Raw genomic sequence first — 17,390 nt, 5'->3', positions numbered from 1 at the left:
GAGCTGATGGAGCAGCCAGGACAAGAATCAGTATGGGATACTGGCACCGCAGGCGGCACTCTTTCACAGTGCTGGCCCCTGTCATTCTATTTTGCCTTTCAAATAAACAAATAAATAAAATTTTATTTATTCATTTATTTATTTGAAAGAGTTATACAGAGAGGAGAGGGAGAGGGAGAGGGAGAGGGAGAGGGAGAGGGAGAGGGAGAGGGAGAGGGAGAGGGAGAGGGCAGAGGGCAGAGGGCAGAGGGCAGAGGGCAGAGGGAGAAAGAGGTCTTCCATCCAATGATTCAGTCCCCAGTTGGCCGCACTGTGCTAATCCGAAGCCAGGAGCCAGGAGCTTCGTCTGGATCTCCCACACAGGGGCAGGAGCCCAAGGACTTGGGCCATCTTCTACTGTTTTCCCAGGCCATAGCAGAGAGCTGGACCGTAAGTGGAGCAGCAGGGTCTCAAACCAATACCCATATGGGATGCTAGTGCTTCAGGCCAGGGCGTTAACCCATTGCAGCACAGCACCGGCCTCAAAGTTTTAAAATTTTTAAAAAGTATCAGGGACCCCAGAGTTTCTCCAAGAAAATGACCCACACCTTACAAAGTGAAAGAAGAAAAATAACATTTCACAGACTAAAGGTTAATGCCTCTGATATAAGAAGAACTTAGAAAAGTAGAGGAAATAACAATGTCCTAATAGGCCATTGTAAGACATTTAGCCTCATATATAAAACTACCCTGAAAGACTATTTCTCACCTATAAGTTCAGCACAACTCAAATACTTGACAAACACTTATGGCAAGACTCTTCCATGCTGCTGGTAGGAATGCAAAATGGAACAGAATTCTAAGAGGGGAATCTGGTGATTCTCACAAAATTACATACGCATTTAAGATCTGAATCAACTTGACTTTCAGAAATTTACCAAGCAAAACGCTGGCAAGACATGTGGACAATACTATTCGTCACAACTGTCATTTGTAACAGCAGAAGAGTAGAAAGAATCCAAATGCTTTAAAAAATGGCCCACTGAATAAACTAATAGGTAATGTTCACACAATGTAGTGCTATTCAATTTCAAAATACAACAAGCTGGGGCCGGCATTGAGGTGCAGTAGGTAAAGCTACTACTACCTGAGACACCAGCATGCCCCGGTGCTAGTTTGAGTCTGGCTGCTCTACTTCCTTTTTTTTTTTAAACTTTTATTTAATAAATGTGAATTTTGAAACTACAACTTTTTGGGGCCGGCGCTGTGGCACAGTGGGTTAACACCCTGGCCTGAAGTGCCGGCATCCCGTACGGGCACCGGTTCTAGTCCCAGCCGCTTCTCTTCCAATCCAGCTCTCTGCTATGGCCTGAGAAAGCAGTGGAAGATGGCCCAAGTCCTTGGGCCCCTGCACCCACGTGGGAGACCCAGAAGAAGCTCCTGGCTCCTGGCTTTGGATCGGCGCAGCTCCGTCCATTGCGGCCATCTGGGGAGCTAACCATCAGACGGAAGACCTCTCTCTCTCTCTCTCTCTCTCTGCCTCTCTTCTCTCTGTGTAACTCTTGACTTTCAAATAAATAAATAAATCTTAAAAAAAAAAAAAACTACAACTTTTGGATTATAGTGGCTTCCCACCCCCATAAACTCCTCCCACCTACAAACATCCCATCTCCCATTCCATTCTTCTTCATCAAGATTCATTTTCAATTATCTTTATACACAGAAGATCAACTTAGTATATACTAAGTAAAGATTTCAACAGTTTCGGATGCTCTACTTCCAATCCAATTCCCTGCTAATGTGCCTGGGAAAGCAGGAAAAGATGGCCTAAGACCGTGGGCCCCTATAGCCACGTAGGAGATCCAGAAGAAGCTCAGAAATGTAATCTACTTGTATCAGCAGAACAAGTATGAGAATAAAAAAAGGACTCAGGCAAAGAGTAATTGAAAAGGGCTGACAGAGATCTAAGAGACCTAATATCCAAGCAAGATGTTCCAGACAAGACAGAAAATAGGAGATGATCAAAGAAGTAAATTTTACATTGCTTAAAAACTTACTCTAAAGATTAAAACCTAGAAATAGTGAGTGAAAAGGACTCTCCTTAATGTAATTATCATAATGCTTCACAACAACTCTAAAAGCCTTCAGAGAAGAGGTAAAATCCACTTGATACACACAAAGAATGAGAAATGAAAATGATACCCAAAGTTCCCTAAATAGTAGTAATGGAACCTCAACGATAAGTAATAGAGTAACAACTTGAAAATTCTGACTGGAAAGTATTTCCAACATAGAATTTCATTATAATTAAGGGACTGAGCATGAGGGTAAAATAAACACAATGTCAAAGCAAGATCTCAAGAAACTATCTTCTGAGTCCAGCAATGTGCACAGCAGATTAAGCCCCTGCTTAAGATACCAGCACCCCGTATTAGAGCGCTGGGTTGGAGTCCCCACTACTGCACTTCTGATCCAGCTCCCTGCTAATCCACCTGGGAAAGCAGCAGCAGATTACTCAAGTGCTTGGGCCCCTACAACCACATGGGAGAACCAGAAGAAGCTCCTGGGTACTGGCTTCAGATCAGCCCAGTGCCAGCCGTTGTAGCCATTTGTGGAGTGAACTGGCAGATGAAAGACCTCTCTCTCCCTCTTGCTATAGTTATGCCTTTCAAATAAAAATAAATCTTTTTTAAAAAGAAAAAAAATATGGCTACCTTTGGCAAACTAATAAAAACAGAGGGTAACATTAAAGGAAAATATGTGAAAAACTCTACATGCAATAGTACTTGCTATCGATAATATTAATTCTTATTTTCTCCACAGTACCAGGCTCATAACTCTCTTCTTCAACATGGGTCACAGAAACTCCCAAGTTTCCTGTCTTCCTCTAACCTTCCTTGTCTAACATAGGTCATCAAACCCCTCATTTCATACCAGTCCTATCCCACAGACTGGAGGGAGAAATGCCACCAAACAGGGGCCAAGAAAAATCTGAACAGACAGGCCTTTCTGGGCTTCCCTACCCGGTCCATACCATAAACAATCCTATCTGCTTAACGGGGTTTCTATAAAATTCCACAGGGACTAGGTTTGGAAAGCTTCCTGATTGTCAAACACATGGCTGTACCTGCAGGGCAGTGCCTAGAAAAGGCATGGAATCATCCCACTGTCCCCCTAGCATCTTGCGCCTCATCTATCCGTGTTTCTTTTATAATGTCCTTTATCATAAACTGATAAGAACGCTTCCCGGAGCTCTGTGAACTGCTCTAGGACATCAATCAATCCCAGAGAGGAGTTTGTGGGAACACTAACTTATAGCCTATCAGCCAGAAGTGCCCAGAATCCCAAATTGTCCTCTGAAGGGGGGTGGTCTTACAGACTGAACCTTCATTCAACCTGTGGGGTCTGATATGTTATCTCTAGATAGAGAGTGTCAGAATGGAATTGCAGGGGTTGACGCCATAGCTCACTTGGTTAATCCTCCGCCTGTGGTGCCGGCATCCCATATGGGCACCAGGTTCTAGTCCCGGTTGCTCCAGTTCGCTGTTATGGCCCGGGAGGGCAGTGGAGGATGGCCCAAGTGCTTGGGCCCTGCACCCGCATGGGAGACCAGGAGGAAGCACCTGGCTCCTGGCTTCGAATCGGCATAGTGCCAGCCATAGCAGCCATTTGGTGAGCGAACCAATGGAAGGAAGACTTTTCTCTCTGTCTCTCTCACTTTCTATAACATTACCTGTCAAATAAAAAAAAAAAAGAATGGAATTGCAGGACATCCTGCTGACATCCAATGCAGAATTAATTGGTTGCTAATAAGGAGAAGCTCCCCTACTCCACATTTTGGTGACCAGAGGTGTGGTGCTGTATTGATTATATAAGAAAGTATAGGAGCTGGCACTGTGGCACAGCAAGTTAAAGCCCTAGCCTGCAGCACTGGCATCTCATATGGGCACTGGTTCAAGTCCTGGCTGCTCCACTTTCAATTCAGCTACCTACTAACGTGCCTCGGAAAGCAGCAGAGGATAGCCCAAGTCCTTGTGCCCCTGCACTCACGTGGGAGACCTGGAAGAAGCTATTGGTTCCTGGCTCAGTTCTAACCATTACATATGGGGAGTGAACTCAGAGCAGATGGAAGATCTCTCTCTCTGTCTCTGCCCCCTCTAACACTTTCAAATAAACAGAAAAAAAAATTTTTTTAAATAACCTAAGTATATGGTAAAATTACTTTTTACTCCATAACTATGAAACAGTAAAAAAGAGTAACTCCTGGGGCCGGTGCCCTGGCGCAATAGGTTAATCCTACGCCTGTGGCGCCAGCATCCCATATGGGCGCTGGTTCTAGTCCTGGCAGCTCCTCTACCAATCCAGCTCTCTGCTGTGGCCTGAGAAAGCAGAAGAAGATGGCCCAAGTCCTTGGGCCCCTGCACTCACTTGGGAGAATGGGAGGTTCCTGGCTTCAGATCGGCGCAACTCCAGCCACTGCAGCCATTTAGGGGATAAACCAAAGGAGAGAAGATCTTTCTCTTTCTCTGTCTCTACCTCTGTCTGTAACTCTAGCTCTCAAATAAATAAAATCTTTAAAAAAAGAATAACCCATGGTCTCCAAAAGAGTTAACAGGTCAACCACAATCTACTGTCGCAAGCTGTTAAGAAATACTGAGGGGGCCGGCACTGTGGTATAGCGGGTAAAGCTAGTACCGACCTGCTAGTATCAACATCTCGTATGGCTGCTCCACTTCCAATCCAGCTCTCTGCTATCGCCTGGGAGAGCCGTGGAGGATGGCCTAAGCTCTTGGGCCCCTGCACCCACGTGTGAGATCTGCAAGAAGCTCCTGGCTCCTAGATTTGAATTGGCTCAGCTATGGCCGTTGGGGAGTGAACCAGCGGATATAAGACACCTCTCTCTCTCTGCAACTCTGCCTTTCAAATAAATAAATAAATCTTAAAAAAAAAAAAAACTGAAGAACAATATGTAAGATCAAACATGTTAGGATTCACAACCTTCTCCTTTAAAAAATTAACACCCCCGGTGTACTTTCAGTGATTTTTTTTTACCACACTAGAACAGCTTTCCTGTGATTTTTATACACTACAACAGCTTTCCAACAAATGAGAAGAATGTCAAACACAATGAAGAAAACAGGAACATTGAGTTTGGAATGGTGTACATAAAGGAACTTCAGACAATGAATTACTATTTCACATAACACTGACCTAGGAGCTTTCTTCAGTCAATAAAATCCAATAGCCATTTTTTAATTAATGTGATAAAACAAAAATTATTTTATTATAAACAGTATAAGTAATAATAATGCTATTAAATGCACAGGGCACATAACCTTCTGACATATTATCCCCTCATTTATTCCTGAACTCCAATAGATGCATTTTTAGGTAAGAAAAAGAAAGGCTCGAGAAGACACAGCTGAGAGGGGGACTCTGAGTAAGCTCTCCAGATGGTGACTAGACTTCAGTCATCACTATCACAAGTTAATCTTTTGGATAAATACCTTTTAAAAAAAAGTTTATTTATTTGAAAGGCAGAATTAGAGTCAGGCAAACAAAGAGAGATTTATCTTCCATCCCCAAAAGGCCACAACAGCTAAGAGTGGACCAGGCCAAAGCCAAGAGACTGAAACTCCATTAGGGTCTTCCACATGAGTGCAGAGGGCTCTCTTCCACTGCTTTCCCAGGCATATTAGTAGGGAACTGGAGTGGAAGTAGAGCAGCCAGGACTTGAACCAGAGCCCATATGGGATGCTGACATCACAGGCAGCAGCTTAACCTGCTAGGCCACAACGCTGGCCCCATAGCAAACATTTACATCAGTATTACTTTTATACAGAGCTAACATAAAAACATAAAAGATACTTAGAAATCTTAATCCTTGTGGATTTTTTTACAAAAAAACTCCAAATAGCACAGTAAACAAATATAAGAGATAGTTCTAAAATCACACCATAACCGGTTTTGCAACACTAGTAATAATTTTGCTAGCATAATTCTCAGATTCACGTAACAAAGAATCTTAAAATAGTATGACAAATTTTTCCTCCCAACATTCCAATGTTTATCTGCGTTGGAGAACAACAATAAAATTCCAAAGGAAATACCACTTGCTTATTTTGTAGTGTATCCTATTAGGTTTTATCTTTCTCTATTGGGCAGTAATTATCGAGCAGAATTCAAATTTCTAATTGTATTAGCTTTATGTCACCAAAATAAACATTGTTGCAACTAAAAACTCATCTCATTTGCATTCTAGTATTCCTTCAAATAAACAGCTCTTGAATTTATCTTTCTTCCTTAAAGCTGCTCTAAATATCCTAAATCTCTCAAATCAATACCCATCTAACACCTTGCTTTCATTTCTTAAAAAAAAAAAAAAAACCTTCACTTTACTATCCTCCTATTAAATAAGTATTTACAATTCACTTGCGAATTTACTATAACTTGCTAGAAGCTTAAACAAGAACCAAAGGGGAATAATCCTTCCCTTTCAAGAAACTCAATCTGTTTTTTCACACATATGTGTATACAATACTAGAAAGAAGCAAGCTTCGGGAATAGCAAAACACCAGACATTATGTCAAAGTATTTCTCAATTTCACACCTGCTTTAAGTTCATCACACTGGAACATGTTCAGAGCCATACTGCCTACCTGCATCAGCTCTGGACCGCTGGCCAGGTGTCTTTCCGAATGGGGTCTTCATTCATCTGCATTTAAGTGAGCAGCAGAGCTGCTGGACTAGGGTGAAAATTCAATATCCTCCAATTTGAAACTTTCCAAAGAATTTCAGTGTTCTCATTAATCCACTATCCAAATGTTTCCTTTGCAAGTTCAACAAAACTCCATGAAATCACAAGCTCTCTGTAAAATAGTGAAAACAGTTCATTACTAGAGCATCATGAGTAAAAAGCACACCAGGGGAGCTATGAAACATAACATTTTAAATATAAGTATTCGCTAAAATGCACTTTCCCACAAATCAATTAATTTTATTTCCCTAAGACCTACGCTGCTCCTAAACCAGAACAAGGTAGACGCGAGAAAAGCAGACAACAGAGCCTGTAAGAGGGACACACACTCTATCTCTCTCTCTCTCCACTTTTTTCTCCCAACTCCATTCCTACTTCACTTACAACCTAACGCACTAAAATATGATTAAAAAAAACGCATACTGAATTCCACTTCAAATTTACAGTCTCGGTTCTCAAGTGAGGAAAACTAAAGGCTCCTCACTCACAGCACCACCCAACAGAGCCAACTGCCGAGCCCTTGTTGCTCCTGTGAATTAACTGGTCTCTGGGCCGTGTTAAGTTACTCCGTATCATCTAAATGAATGACCCTCTCACTAATAGAATACTCTCATCGGCAAACATTTAACATTGGACTACCTACCAATTTTATAAAAATCCTGTGACTCCATTCCCTTTCTCAGCTCCTCTTCAAAAAACTCCTTCAAAGATTCAGGAAAATTTTCATCTACACAAATTAACCTAACAAATTTGTCCTGTGGTGTTAAACATTTTAGCTTATTAATATTCAAAAATGCACACCCTTCTCACTAGCAGATATAAGCTTATCTCAGAAATAATTTTCTGCAGTTTCCCAGGTGAGCATTTGGTACAGTGCTTAAAGATGCCATTTAGGGACACCTGTTTCCCTTTTAGAGCGCCTAAGTTCAGGTCCCATCTCCGCTTCTGTTTCCAGCTTCAAGCACTTGGGACCCTGACACCCATGTGGGATACTGAGACTGAGATCCTGGCACCTAGCTTCAGCCTGGACCAACCCAAGCTGTTCCAGCATTTGGGGAGTGAACCAGCAGGTGGGAATTATTTCTCAAAGAACAGAAATAAAAGTTAAAAATAGGACTAGCATTGTGGCACAGCATAGGGTAAGCCACCACTTACAGTGCCTGCACATGAGTGCTGGTATGAGTCCTGGCCACTTCACTTCCAATGCAGCTTCCTATGAATGTGCCTGAGACAGCAGTGGAAAATGGTACAATTACCTGGACGCCTGCCATCTCCATGGAAGACCCAGATGAAGCTCCAGGATCCTGGCTTCAGTCTGGCCCAGCCCTGACTGTTGTGGCCATTTGGGGAGTGAACCAGCAAATGAAAGAACTCTCTCTCTGTCTTAACCCCGCCTTTCAAATAAATAAATAAACTTTAAATAAACACCTAAAAGATAGCCTTGAATAAGGGGTGGGAGATGTTGCTCAAATATCTTGGTTTTTTTAAAGATTTTATTTATATATTTGAGAGGCAGAGTTACAAAGAAAGGGAGAGACAGAGAGAAAGGTCTTCCATTCACTGGTTCACTCCCCAATGGCAACAATGACTGAAGTTGCACCTATCTGAAGACAGGATCATCTTCCAGGTCTCCCACACGGGTATAGGGGCCCAAGGACTTGGGCCATCTTCTGCTGCTTTCCCAGGCCATAGAGAGAGCTGGATCAGAAGTGGAGCAGCTGGAAATTGAACTAGCGCCCCTAAATAAATAAATCTTAAACAAATAAAAAAAAAAAAAAGGGAAAAAAAAAAGATTCTGGCTTTTCCTCTGCTAAGTCTATCTTTATTAAATACAACAAAATATTACTGCTCGCAATTTTGCTAAACAATCTAAAATGTGTCACACATTTAAGCTTTAAAATCTCAATTTCTCTTTCTTTATAACAAACTTAAAGGGAATTAAAAAATCTCTCGACTACTTACCATAAAAAGGAATGTTTACTGAGTACTCACTTTCAAGCACTGTTGTAAGTGCTTTACCTGTATTAATGCTGACTCCTTGGGATATTTAAAAACTGCATCTCAGAAGTTAAAATAACATGGTCAAACTCATATACACTACAAGGAGCACTGCTGGTAGATTTTTTATTTTAAAAATAAACACACAGATTGTTCCCACAAAGGACAGGGTACCACAGAAATCACTGATAATGTACTGTGTCCAAAAAAAGGTTAAGAAACGAGTATTTCAGATATAAAAGCAGTATAACCTCAAAGCAGAAACTACATATATCACAATGGTTGCTGCCAAGGCCGGCATTGTGGCAAAGCAGATGAAGCGCCGCTTGTAAAGCCAGCACCCCATATGGGCACTCGGTCAAGTCCTGGGTACTACAATACCAATCCAGCTCCCTGTTACTGTGCCTAAGAAAGTACCAGAGGATGGCTCAAGTCCTTAGGCCCCTGAACCTGTGTGAGAGACTGGAAAGAAGCTCCGCTTTGGTCTGGCCTAACCCGGCCAATGTGGTCATTTGGGGAGTGAACCAGCAGATGCAAGATTTCTCTGTCTCTCCCTCTCTGTGTAACTCTTTCAAACCATACTGTAATGAAAACTGGAGTCTCAGCTGCTCCACTTCCAGTCCAGCTCCCTGCTAATGTGCCTGGGAAGGCAGTGGAAAGTGGTCAAGTACTTGCATCCCTGCCATCCATGTAGAAGGACCCAGATGGAGTTCCCAGCAATTAGAGCACCAATGGATGGAAGATATCTCTCTCCCCGTTTCAAAAAAAAAAAAAAAAAAAGTCACAGTATCTGGAATCTAAGGCAACTTTTGAAAGGCCTACAATGAAAAATGTTAGGACAGCAAAACATCAGCAAATAAATCCTGACAGATAAGTTGGGCCACTCAATTACAATTTCGATTTTCTTATGTACAGGAAATTTCACTTTAAAAGTCTAGGAATGAGGCTGACCCTGCTCCCTGTTAATGCACCATGGAAGGCAGCGAAGATGGCCCAAGTACTTGGCTCCTGCCACCCAAGTAGGAGATCTGGATGGAGTTCCTGGCTTCTGGCTTTAACTTGGACCAGCCCTGGCCACTGTGGTCATTTGAGGAGTGAACCAGAGGATGGAAAGCAGATAACAATCTCTTTCAAATAAATATTCTTTTTTAAAAATTAAATAAAAGTCTAAGGAAGATTATGTAAAGGAATAAGAGTAGCCACAGCAACCCAGTGGTTTACCACAGAGGTACTTAAAAGCCTGCAGCTTATTCCTAAAACATTATTAGAAATAAGCAGAGACAGGATGACAGGGACCAGTGCTGTGGCACAGCCCAAAAAGGTACTCCTTGCCATATTCACATCCCGTATCAGAGCATTGGCTTGAGTGCATCCTGCTCTGCTTCTAATCCAGCTTCCTGCTATGTGCCTGGGAAGGCAGCAGATGATGAAAATGTCTGAAGTATGTGGGCCCCCAGGCACCCATGTGGGGGACCAGCATGAACTTTTCTGGCTCCTGTCAAATCCTGGACCATATCCAGCTGTTGCGGCCATTCAGGGAGTGAACCAGCAGACGGAATCTCTGTCTCTTTCTCTCTCTGTTACTCTTTCAAATAGATAAATCTTGAAAGAAAGAAAATATGGCAAAATACTTGAAATTCCTGTTATCTAGATGGTGAAAATACATGTTCAATTGCCTAGTTCAGCTTTTCTGTATATTTGAAAATCCTCATGCTAAAACACTGAGAAAAAGAATAAATTTTTTTTTACATTTCTAATTCTGGAAAGAAAACTCACTGGGAATACAATCAACTTTCCTAGGTACCTAAAAGAACTATTAGAAATTCAAATTTAAAATATTGCAATTAATAAAACCTAAGAAAAGTGTTCTAGAGGCCTCTGGTACAGGCTAAAACCTCACTCAAAGATTAAAATGAAGGGCTCAAAGGCCGGCACCGCGGCTCACTAGGCTGATCCTCCACCTGCGGCGCCGGCACCCTGGGTTCTAGTCCCAGTCGGGGTGCCAGATTCTGTCCCGGTTGCTCCTCTTCCAGTCCAGCTCTCTACTGTGGCCCGGGAAGGCAGTGCAGGATGGCCCAAGTGCTTGGACCTTGCACCCGCATGGGAGACCAGGAGGAGGCACCTGGCTCCTGACTGGCGCAGCGCGCCGGCCATGGCAGCCATTTGGGGGGGTGAACCAACAGAAGGAAGACCTATCTCTCTCTGTCTAACCTTGCCTGTCAAAAAAAAAAAAAAAAAAAAAAAAAAAAAACTATTGAAAATGAGGGGCTCAATGGTAATAAAACACTGTTAATCGGCATTTGTCTACCTAAGGATTCTGGTAAAGTAACTATCATACTATCAAGTACATATGAAGGCCCCAAATCCTCGTATCGATTTAAGCAAAATTATTAAAGAGCCCAAACCACTAACCATGTTTTAATAAGGAAACTCTCAAAAAAATCACTCAAACACAGCAACTCCTAAGCAGACATTTAGTAGGTCTCACCAGACACACAGTCTGCCCATCCAGGAGCTCAGACAACACAGGCTAGTTACATGGCCACCCTGGGCCTCATCCTTCCATCATCAAACTGTGAAAGCAGAATTGGTGACTGCTGGATAACAAGAGCTTGGCTGGCCTTTTTGTCCCAGTTCCTGGGAAGTTCCCACTAAATCTGGGAAATTTCACGAGGACAGAAGTGTCTCTGACTCAAGGTGGGTCTTTGTAAGTGGCTGTTGCTAACACGCTGACTCAGGGCAGGGGCTGGCCACAACACAAAGATCAACCATGGAATTAGAAGGTAGGGGCTTGAGCCCAGCGACAGCAGTTCAATATCAGTTCGAGTCCCAGCTGTTGCTCTTCCAATCCAGCTCTCTGCTGTGGCCTGGGAAAGCAGAAGATGGCCCAAGTTCTTGGGACCCTGCACCCACGTGTAAGACCCAGAAGAAGCTCCTGGTTCCTGGCTTCTGACAGGTCCAGCTCCAGCCGTTGCAGCCAACTGGGGAGTAAACCAAAGAATGGAAGACCTCTCTTTCTCTTTTCTCTAACTCTTTCAAATAAATAAATTTAAAAAAAGAAAAAAAAAAGAATGCTCTTAACACTAACTATCAGGGACCAGCGCTGTGGCGCAGTGGATTAAAGCTCTGGCCTGAAGCACCAGCATCCCATATGGGCACTGGTTCAAGACCTGGCTGCTCCTCTTCCGAAAGTCCAGCTCTCTGCTGTGGCCTGGGAAAGCAGTACAAGATGGCCCCAAGTCCTTGGGCCCCTGCACCCGCATGGGAGACCCAGAAGAAGCTCCTGGCTCCTGGGTTCGGATTGGCACAGCTCCGGCCGTTGCAGCCAACTGGGGAGTGAACCATTGGATGGAAGACCTCCCTCTCTCTCTTTCCCTCCTTCCCTCTCTCTAACTCTTTCAAAGAAATAAATATATCGTTAAAAAAATAAAAACAGTAACCATCAGGAATCGAGTTTCTTACAGAAATACTTAATTGCAAGTCAGTGAAATCAAATAGATGAGGAGCTTAGAACATCTTCTCATGAGAAGGAAACTATCAAAGACCATCCAAGAAATTATAACAAAAGGTGTTCTCTTGTGTTCTTTTCTGGACTCTTTATTGTGGCTGAAAATTTCCATGACAAAAAAATGAACACAGACCCTAAACATATGCTTGAAGGCAACAAGGCACCTGAAGATAGAGGCAGAATCTAAGGAAGGCAGCCCTGCTGTTCACACAGCTTTCATCCCTGAGAACAACTGCCAAATGTTGGAGGGCAGCTGAGAGGCTGACAGCTTGGCAAGGTTAAGAAACAGAGGGCTGGAAACCAGGGACTCCCAACAGAGGCTCTGGTAAACCCATCTCACTCTGAGTTGGAACTCAAACTGCAGGAACTTAAAATCTGCGGGAAAGGGGAAATCCCACGTTCTAAGTATAGGCTCAACCTCAGCTCATTTTTATTCTCCAAACTTAACTAGGTGATCCCAGACTGTACACTCACTTAAGATGCCCAGAGAAGTAAACATAATTATAACCTAGGCCCTAATTATTCAAATAGTATTTGAAATATAATCTAAAATGTACACACACACACACACACACACACACAAAATAAGTAAAATAGTCAGCAGAAAACAAATAAGAAATGGAAAAAAAAAAAACACCCAATGGACTAACAGGTATGGAAATTGCAAAATGGTACTTTTTAAAATTGCAAAACAGCACATGACAGGGTTTGCAGTCTTACTCTTCCTGAAAATTTTTTTTAAAGATCTTCATTAATTTATTTGAAAGGCAGTTACAGTGAGCAAGAGAGAATGCATCAGCAAGCGACAGACATCTTCCATCTGCCAGTTCAATCCCTGAAAGGCCACAATGGCCAGGCTGAAACCAGGAGCATGGAAGGCCATCCAGGTCTCCCATGTGAATGGCAGAGGACCACACTTGGACTATCTTCCAGTGCTTTTCCAGGAGCCTTAGTAGGGCACTGGATCGAAAGTGAAGCAGCTGAGACTCAAACCAGCACTCATATGGGATGCTGGCACTGCAGGAGGCAGCTTAACCCACTGTGCCACAAAACCAGCCCTGCAAAATGATACTTTCAGGTAGTTAGAAGGACTATACATGTATAAAGAAAATGACAAATAGCTCCAATTATGATGTTCAGAGAGATAAAATGTAAGATTGAGAATTTAATAGAAGCCTATCAAAGAATCAGTCCAGAAATGAAAAACAAAGTTCAATGGATGGAATTAATAGTAATCTAAACTTGTTAAAAATTAGCAAAGAAAATATTCAGAATGAAGCAGAGGGTAAGCTAATTAAGAAGGTCTAACATGCACTGAAAGGGATTCTCACACAAAAAGAAATATTTGAAAATAACACCTACACATCTCTCAAACCTAACAAAAGGTATTTCCCTAGATTCAACCACACACACACACACACCCCTAGTTACATCACAGGAAAGTGGTTGAAAGCCAAAGATGGGGGAAAAAACATAAAAGCCTGTATTTAGAGATTCCATCCATGGACCAAATGTCAGTAATTCAATAACTTTTTTTCAACAACTCAGAAGAAAATTAAACTTAGAATTCTTTAACATTGAATAATATGCCTCCAAAGATCAACTTGAGACACTAACACTCAGAGAATCTATCAGAAGTCACTCAACAGGGGTAGACATTGTGTCACAGATGGTTAAGCAGCCACATACAGCACCTCCAACTCACATGGGAGTGATGGGTCAAATCCTGGCTACTCCATTTTTGATACTGCAAGGCAGTGATAACAGATCAAATACTTGAGTTCCTGTTCCAACCCACATGGGAGACTGGATGGAGTTCCTGGAAGTCCTAGCTTTGGCTGGGCCCAGCTCTGGCTATTACAGCCATTTGGGGAGTAAACTACAAAGTGGAAAATAATCTTTCTCTCCACCCCAACTCTGTCTCTCTGGCTTTCCATAAATAAATAAATTGTTTTAAGTCACTCAACAAGTGGGGACCATAAAGGGTGTTCACCAGACAAATGTTCCAAGATCAAGGATCAAAGTTACAGCAAAGAATAAAGATAAATGAAAACAGCAAATTTTTATGTTAATATAAATGGTTAACTATATAAATTAATGTCTTAAAAAATACAAAGAACAAAAAAATATAATAGTGGCAAGTAAATATAATTAAAACTAAATTGGGGCCAGCGCCACGGCTCACTAGGCTAATCCTTCACCTGCGGCGCCAGCACCCTGGGTTCTAGTTCTGGTCAGGGCGCCAGATTCTGTCCCAGTTGCTCCTCTTCCAGTCCAGCTCTCTGCTGTGGCCCAGGAAGGCAGCGGAGGATGGCCCAAGTGCTTGGGCCTTGCACCCACATGGGAGACCAGGAGGAAGCACCTGGCTCCTGACCGGTGCAGTGCGCCAGCCATGGCGACCATCTCGGGGGTGAACCAAAGGAAGAACTTTCTCTCTGTCTCTCTCACTAACTCTGCCTGTTAATTAAAAAAAAAAAAACAAACAAACAAAACAAAACAAAAAAAACCACACAACACTAAATTGGGCCAGTGCTGTGGCTCACTTGGTTAATCCTCCACCTGCAGCACCAGCATCCCATATGGGCGCCAGGTTCTAGTCCCTGTTGCTCCTCTTCCAGTCCAGCTCTCTGCTGTGGCCCGGGAAGGCAGTGGAGGATGGCCCAAGTGCTTGGGCCCTGCACCCGCATGGGAGACCAGGAGAAGCGCCTGGCTCCTGGCTTCGGATGGGCGTAGCTCTGGCTGTAGTGGCCATTTGAGGGGTGTATCAACGGAAGGAAGACCTTTCTCTTTGTCTCTCTCACTGCCTAACTCTGTCAAATTAAAAAAAAAAATTAAAAGATTAAAACTAAATGGACTTTACAGAAGAAGGGGAGAGTGCCAAATAATATTAGAGCTGTTAAGTTAAAGATGCATATTTTAAGTAACTTCCAATCAACAGAGGAAAAAATAAAGCAAGCACCTACAAGGTCAGAAAGGACAGAAAAAGGCACACAAAACAAATACAATAAGCAGAAAGCATTTATTAACTGGTTTAAACCCAATTTTACTATTTTGTAAATGCCAAGAGAAAATGTCGCAATCAAATCACATACTGTCAAACAAATTTATAAATTCTACTGTGTACGTTCATAAGTCATTCAAGGTGAGCAGAGTTGTGGCAGGTTGCTGAGAGTCTCCCTCTGCCTCCCATCCAGCTCTCTGCTAATGAGTGTGGGAGGCAACAGATAACAGGACAAGTACTTAGGCCCCTGCCAACCGTGTGAGAGACCAGGATGGAGTTCCTAATCCCTGGCTTTGTGGGCACTTTGTGGGCACTTTGTGAGTAAACCAGCAGACAGAAGATATGCCTCTTTCTCTCTCTGACCCCTGTCATCCAAATCTGTCACTCTTTCATATACATAAATAAATATTTAGGGGAAAAAAGACTAATTCAAAACATAAGTATATAGAGAGATTATAATAAAGGGTAGGGGGATAGGTGCTGTGGCACCATGGTTAAAGTCCTAGCCTCCAGTGCTGACATCCCACACCAGTGCCAGTTTCAGGCCCAGATGCTCCACTACCTATCCAGCTCTCTGCTAATATGCCTGGGAAAGCAGTGGAGGGTGGCCCAAGTCCTTGGACAACTGCACCCATGTAGGAGATCCAGAAGAAGCTCCTGGTTCCTGCTTTCAGATCTGCTCAACTCCAGCCATTGTGGTCAACTGGGGAGTGAACCAGCACATTGGAAGACCATTCATTCTCATTCTCTCTCTCTCTCTCTCTCCATCTCTCTCTGTCACTCTTTCAAATAAAGAAGTATTTAAAAAAAAAAAAAAAGATTAATATGGCCGAGTAGGGAGGGAGTTTACTGCTCTAGCCTAGGAGAAAGTTTAAAAAAAAGAGGAAACTATGCAAATTAGAGGGACACAATGAACCTACGTGTGGAGGGCATAGATGCCCACAACTCAGGACTCCAGCAGCCAGAAGCCTCCACACCAGTGTTGGAGAGTGAGGTCAGACCAGACTGCAGCAGCTCAAGCCACTGCTGATAAAGCTGCAGGCAGAGCCTAGAGGGACTCCAGCTTGGAGCCCCGTGGGAGATAATGTACCTGCCAAACTAGAGGAGAATAAAAAGAGGAGAGACACATTTCTCTCTGTCCAATCACCCTTCAACGGCGTCCTGTAACAACCTGATAAGAGAGCCGGCACCATTTTGGACATACATTAACAGCTGTGCCAGCTCATGTCCTCGCCCAACCAACAGAGTGGAGACTCCTGGGTCTGGTGGGGAGAACTGACAAAGACTGAGTGCTCGTGACTGAAGGAGGCTTGTGTTGCAAGGACTGTGGAAAAAACTGAGGCTGAATGGGAGGGCTCGCGGTGTGGCTGGGACTTTGGGCAGTCACTGCGGGAGGCTCCACACGCTCAGGGCTCCCTGGTTACCTGGTGAGGGACATTGCTGGGGAATCTTGGGGCAGAGCAGCAGACAAGTATTATACCCACTGGAACTAGCACCCAGAAACTGGTCTCATTTGAGGAGAGGAGCTCAGCAGAGCAGAATAAACCTTTCTTCCGATAAGAAAGAGAGAAAGAGAAAGAGAAAGAGAAAAAGAGAGAGAGAGAGATCGATAGATCGATTGATTTACCACCCCAAACCTGGATGTGTCACCTTAGACACGCCCTTCATGCTGTAACTGAACAGAGCTCCATGACCACACCCACCACATGCCTCTAAGTATTCACTGAAAGCAGATACTCCACTAATCTACAGAGGGATAGTACGAAGATAAAAGCCACCACAAGTATCTCCACAAATGCCGAATAACAAATGCACCACCTCAAGAAACAAGAATAAGGCCGGCGCCGCGGCTCACTAGGCTAATCCTCCACCTTGCGGCGCCGGCACACCGGGTTCTAGTCCCGGTCGGGGCGCCGGATTCTGTCCCGGTTGCCCCTCTTCCAGGCCAGCTCTCTGCTGTGGCCAGGGAGTGCAGTGGAGGATGGCCCAGGTGCTTGGGCCCTGCACCCCATGGGAGACCAGGAAAAGCACCTGGCTCCTGGCTCCTGCCATCGGATCAGCGCGGCGGCCATTGGAGGGTGAACCAACGGCAAAAGGAAGACCTTTCTCTCTGTCTCTCTCTCTCACTGTCCACTCTGCCTGAAAAA

The 17,390-nt window shown here is 43.5% G+C and overlaps 1 protein-coding gene across 17 annotated transcripts in view; it reads right to left on the bottom strand.

Moving 5' to 3' along the window:
• The window catches only part of SPIN1 (spindlin 1), a 73,673-nt gene that overhangs the window by 30,615 nt on the left and 25,668 nt on the right, over positions 1-17,390 (bottom strand). For 9 of the 17 annotated variants that reach the window (XM_051847543.3, XM_089315762.1, XM_089315768.1 and 6 more), the window contains one exon: positions 6,639-6,848. The exons of the other annotated variants lie outside the window; for them this stretch is intronic. In XM_051847543.3, the coding sequence (XP_051703503.1) occupies positions 6,639-6,690 (52 nt within the window). In that variant the 5' untranslated portion in view covers positions 6,691-6,848. The remainder of the gene's footprint in view (positions 1-6,638; positions 6,849-17,390) is intronic. 17 annotated transcript variants of the gene reach the window in all.

This window comes from Oryctolagus cuniculus, chromosome 1, assembly GCF_051225735.1.
Source record: "Oryctolagus cuniculus isolate XC-2025 breed Fujian yellow rabbit chromosome 1, ASM5122573v1, whole genome shotgun sequence".
NCBI classification, from domain to species: Eukaryota; Metazoa; Chordata; class Mammalia; order Lagomorpha; family Leporidae; genus Oryctolagus; species Oryctolagus cuniculus.
This window is presented reverse-complemented; position numbering and strand designations above follow the sequence as displayed.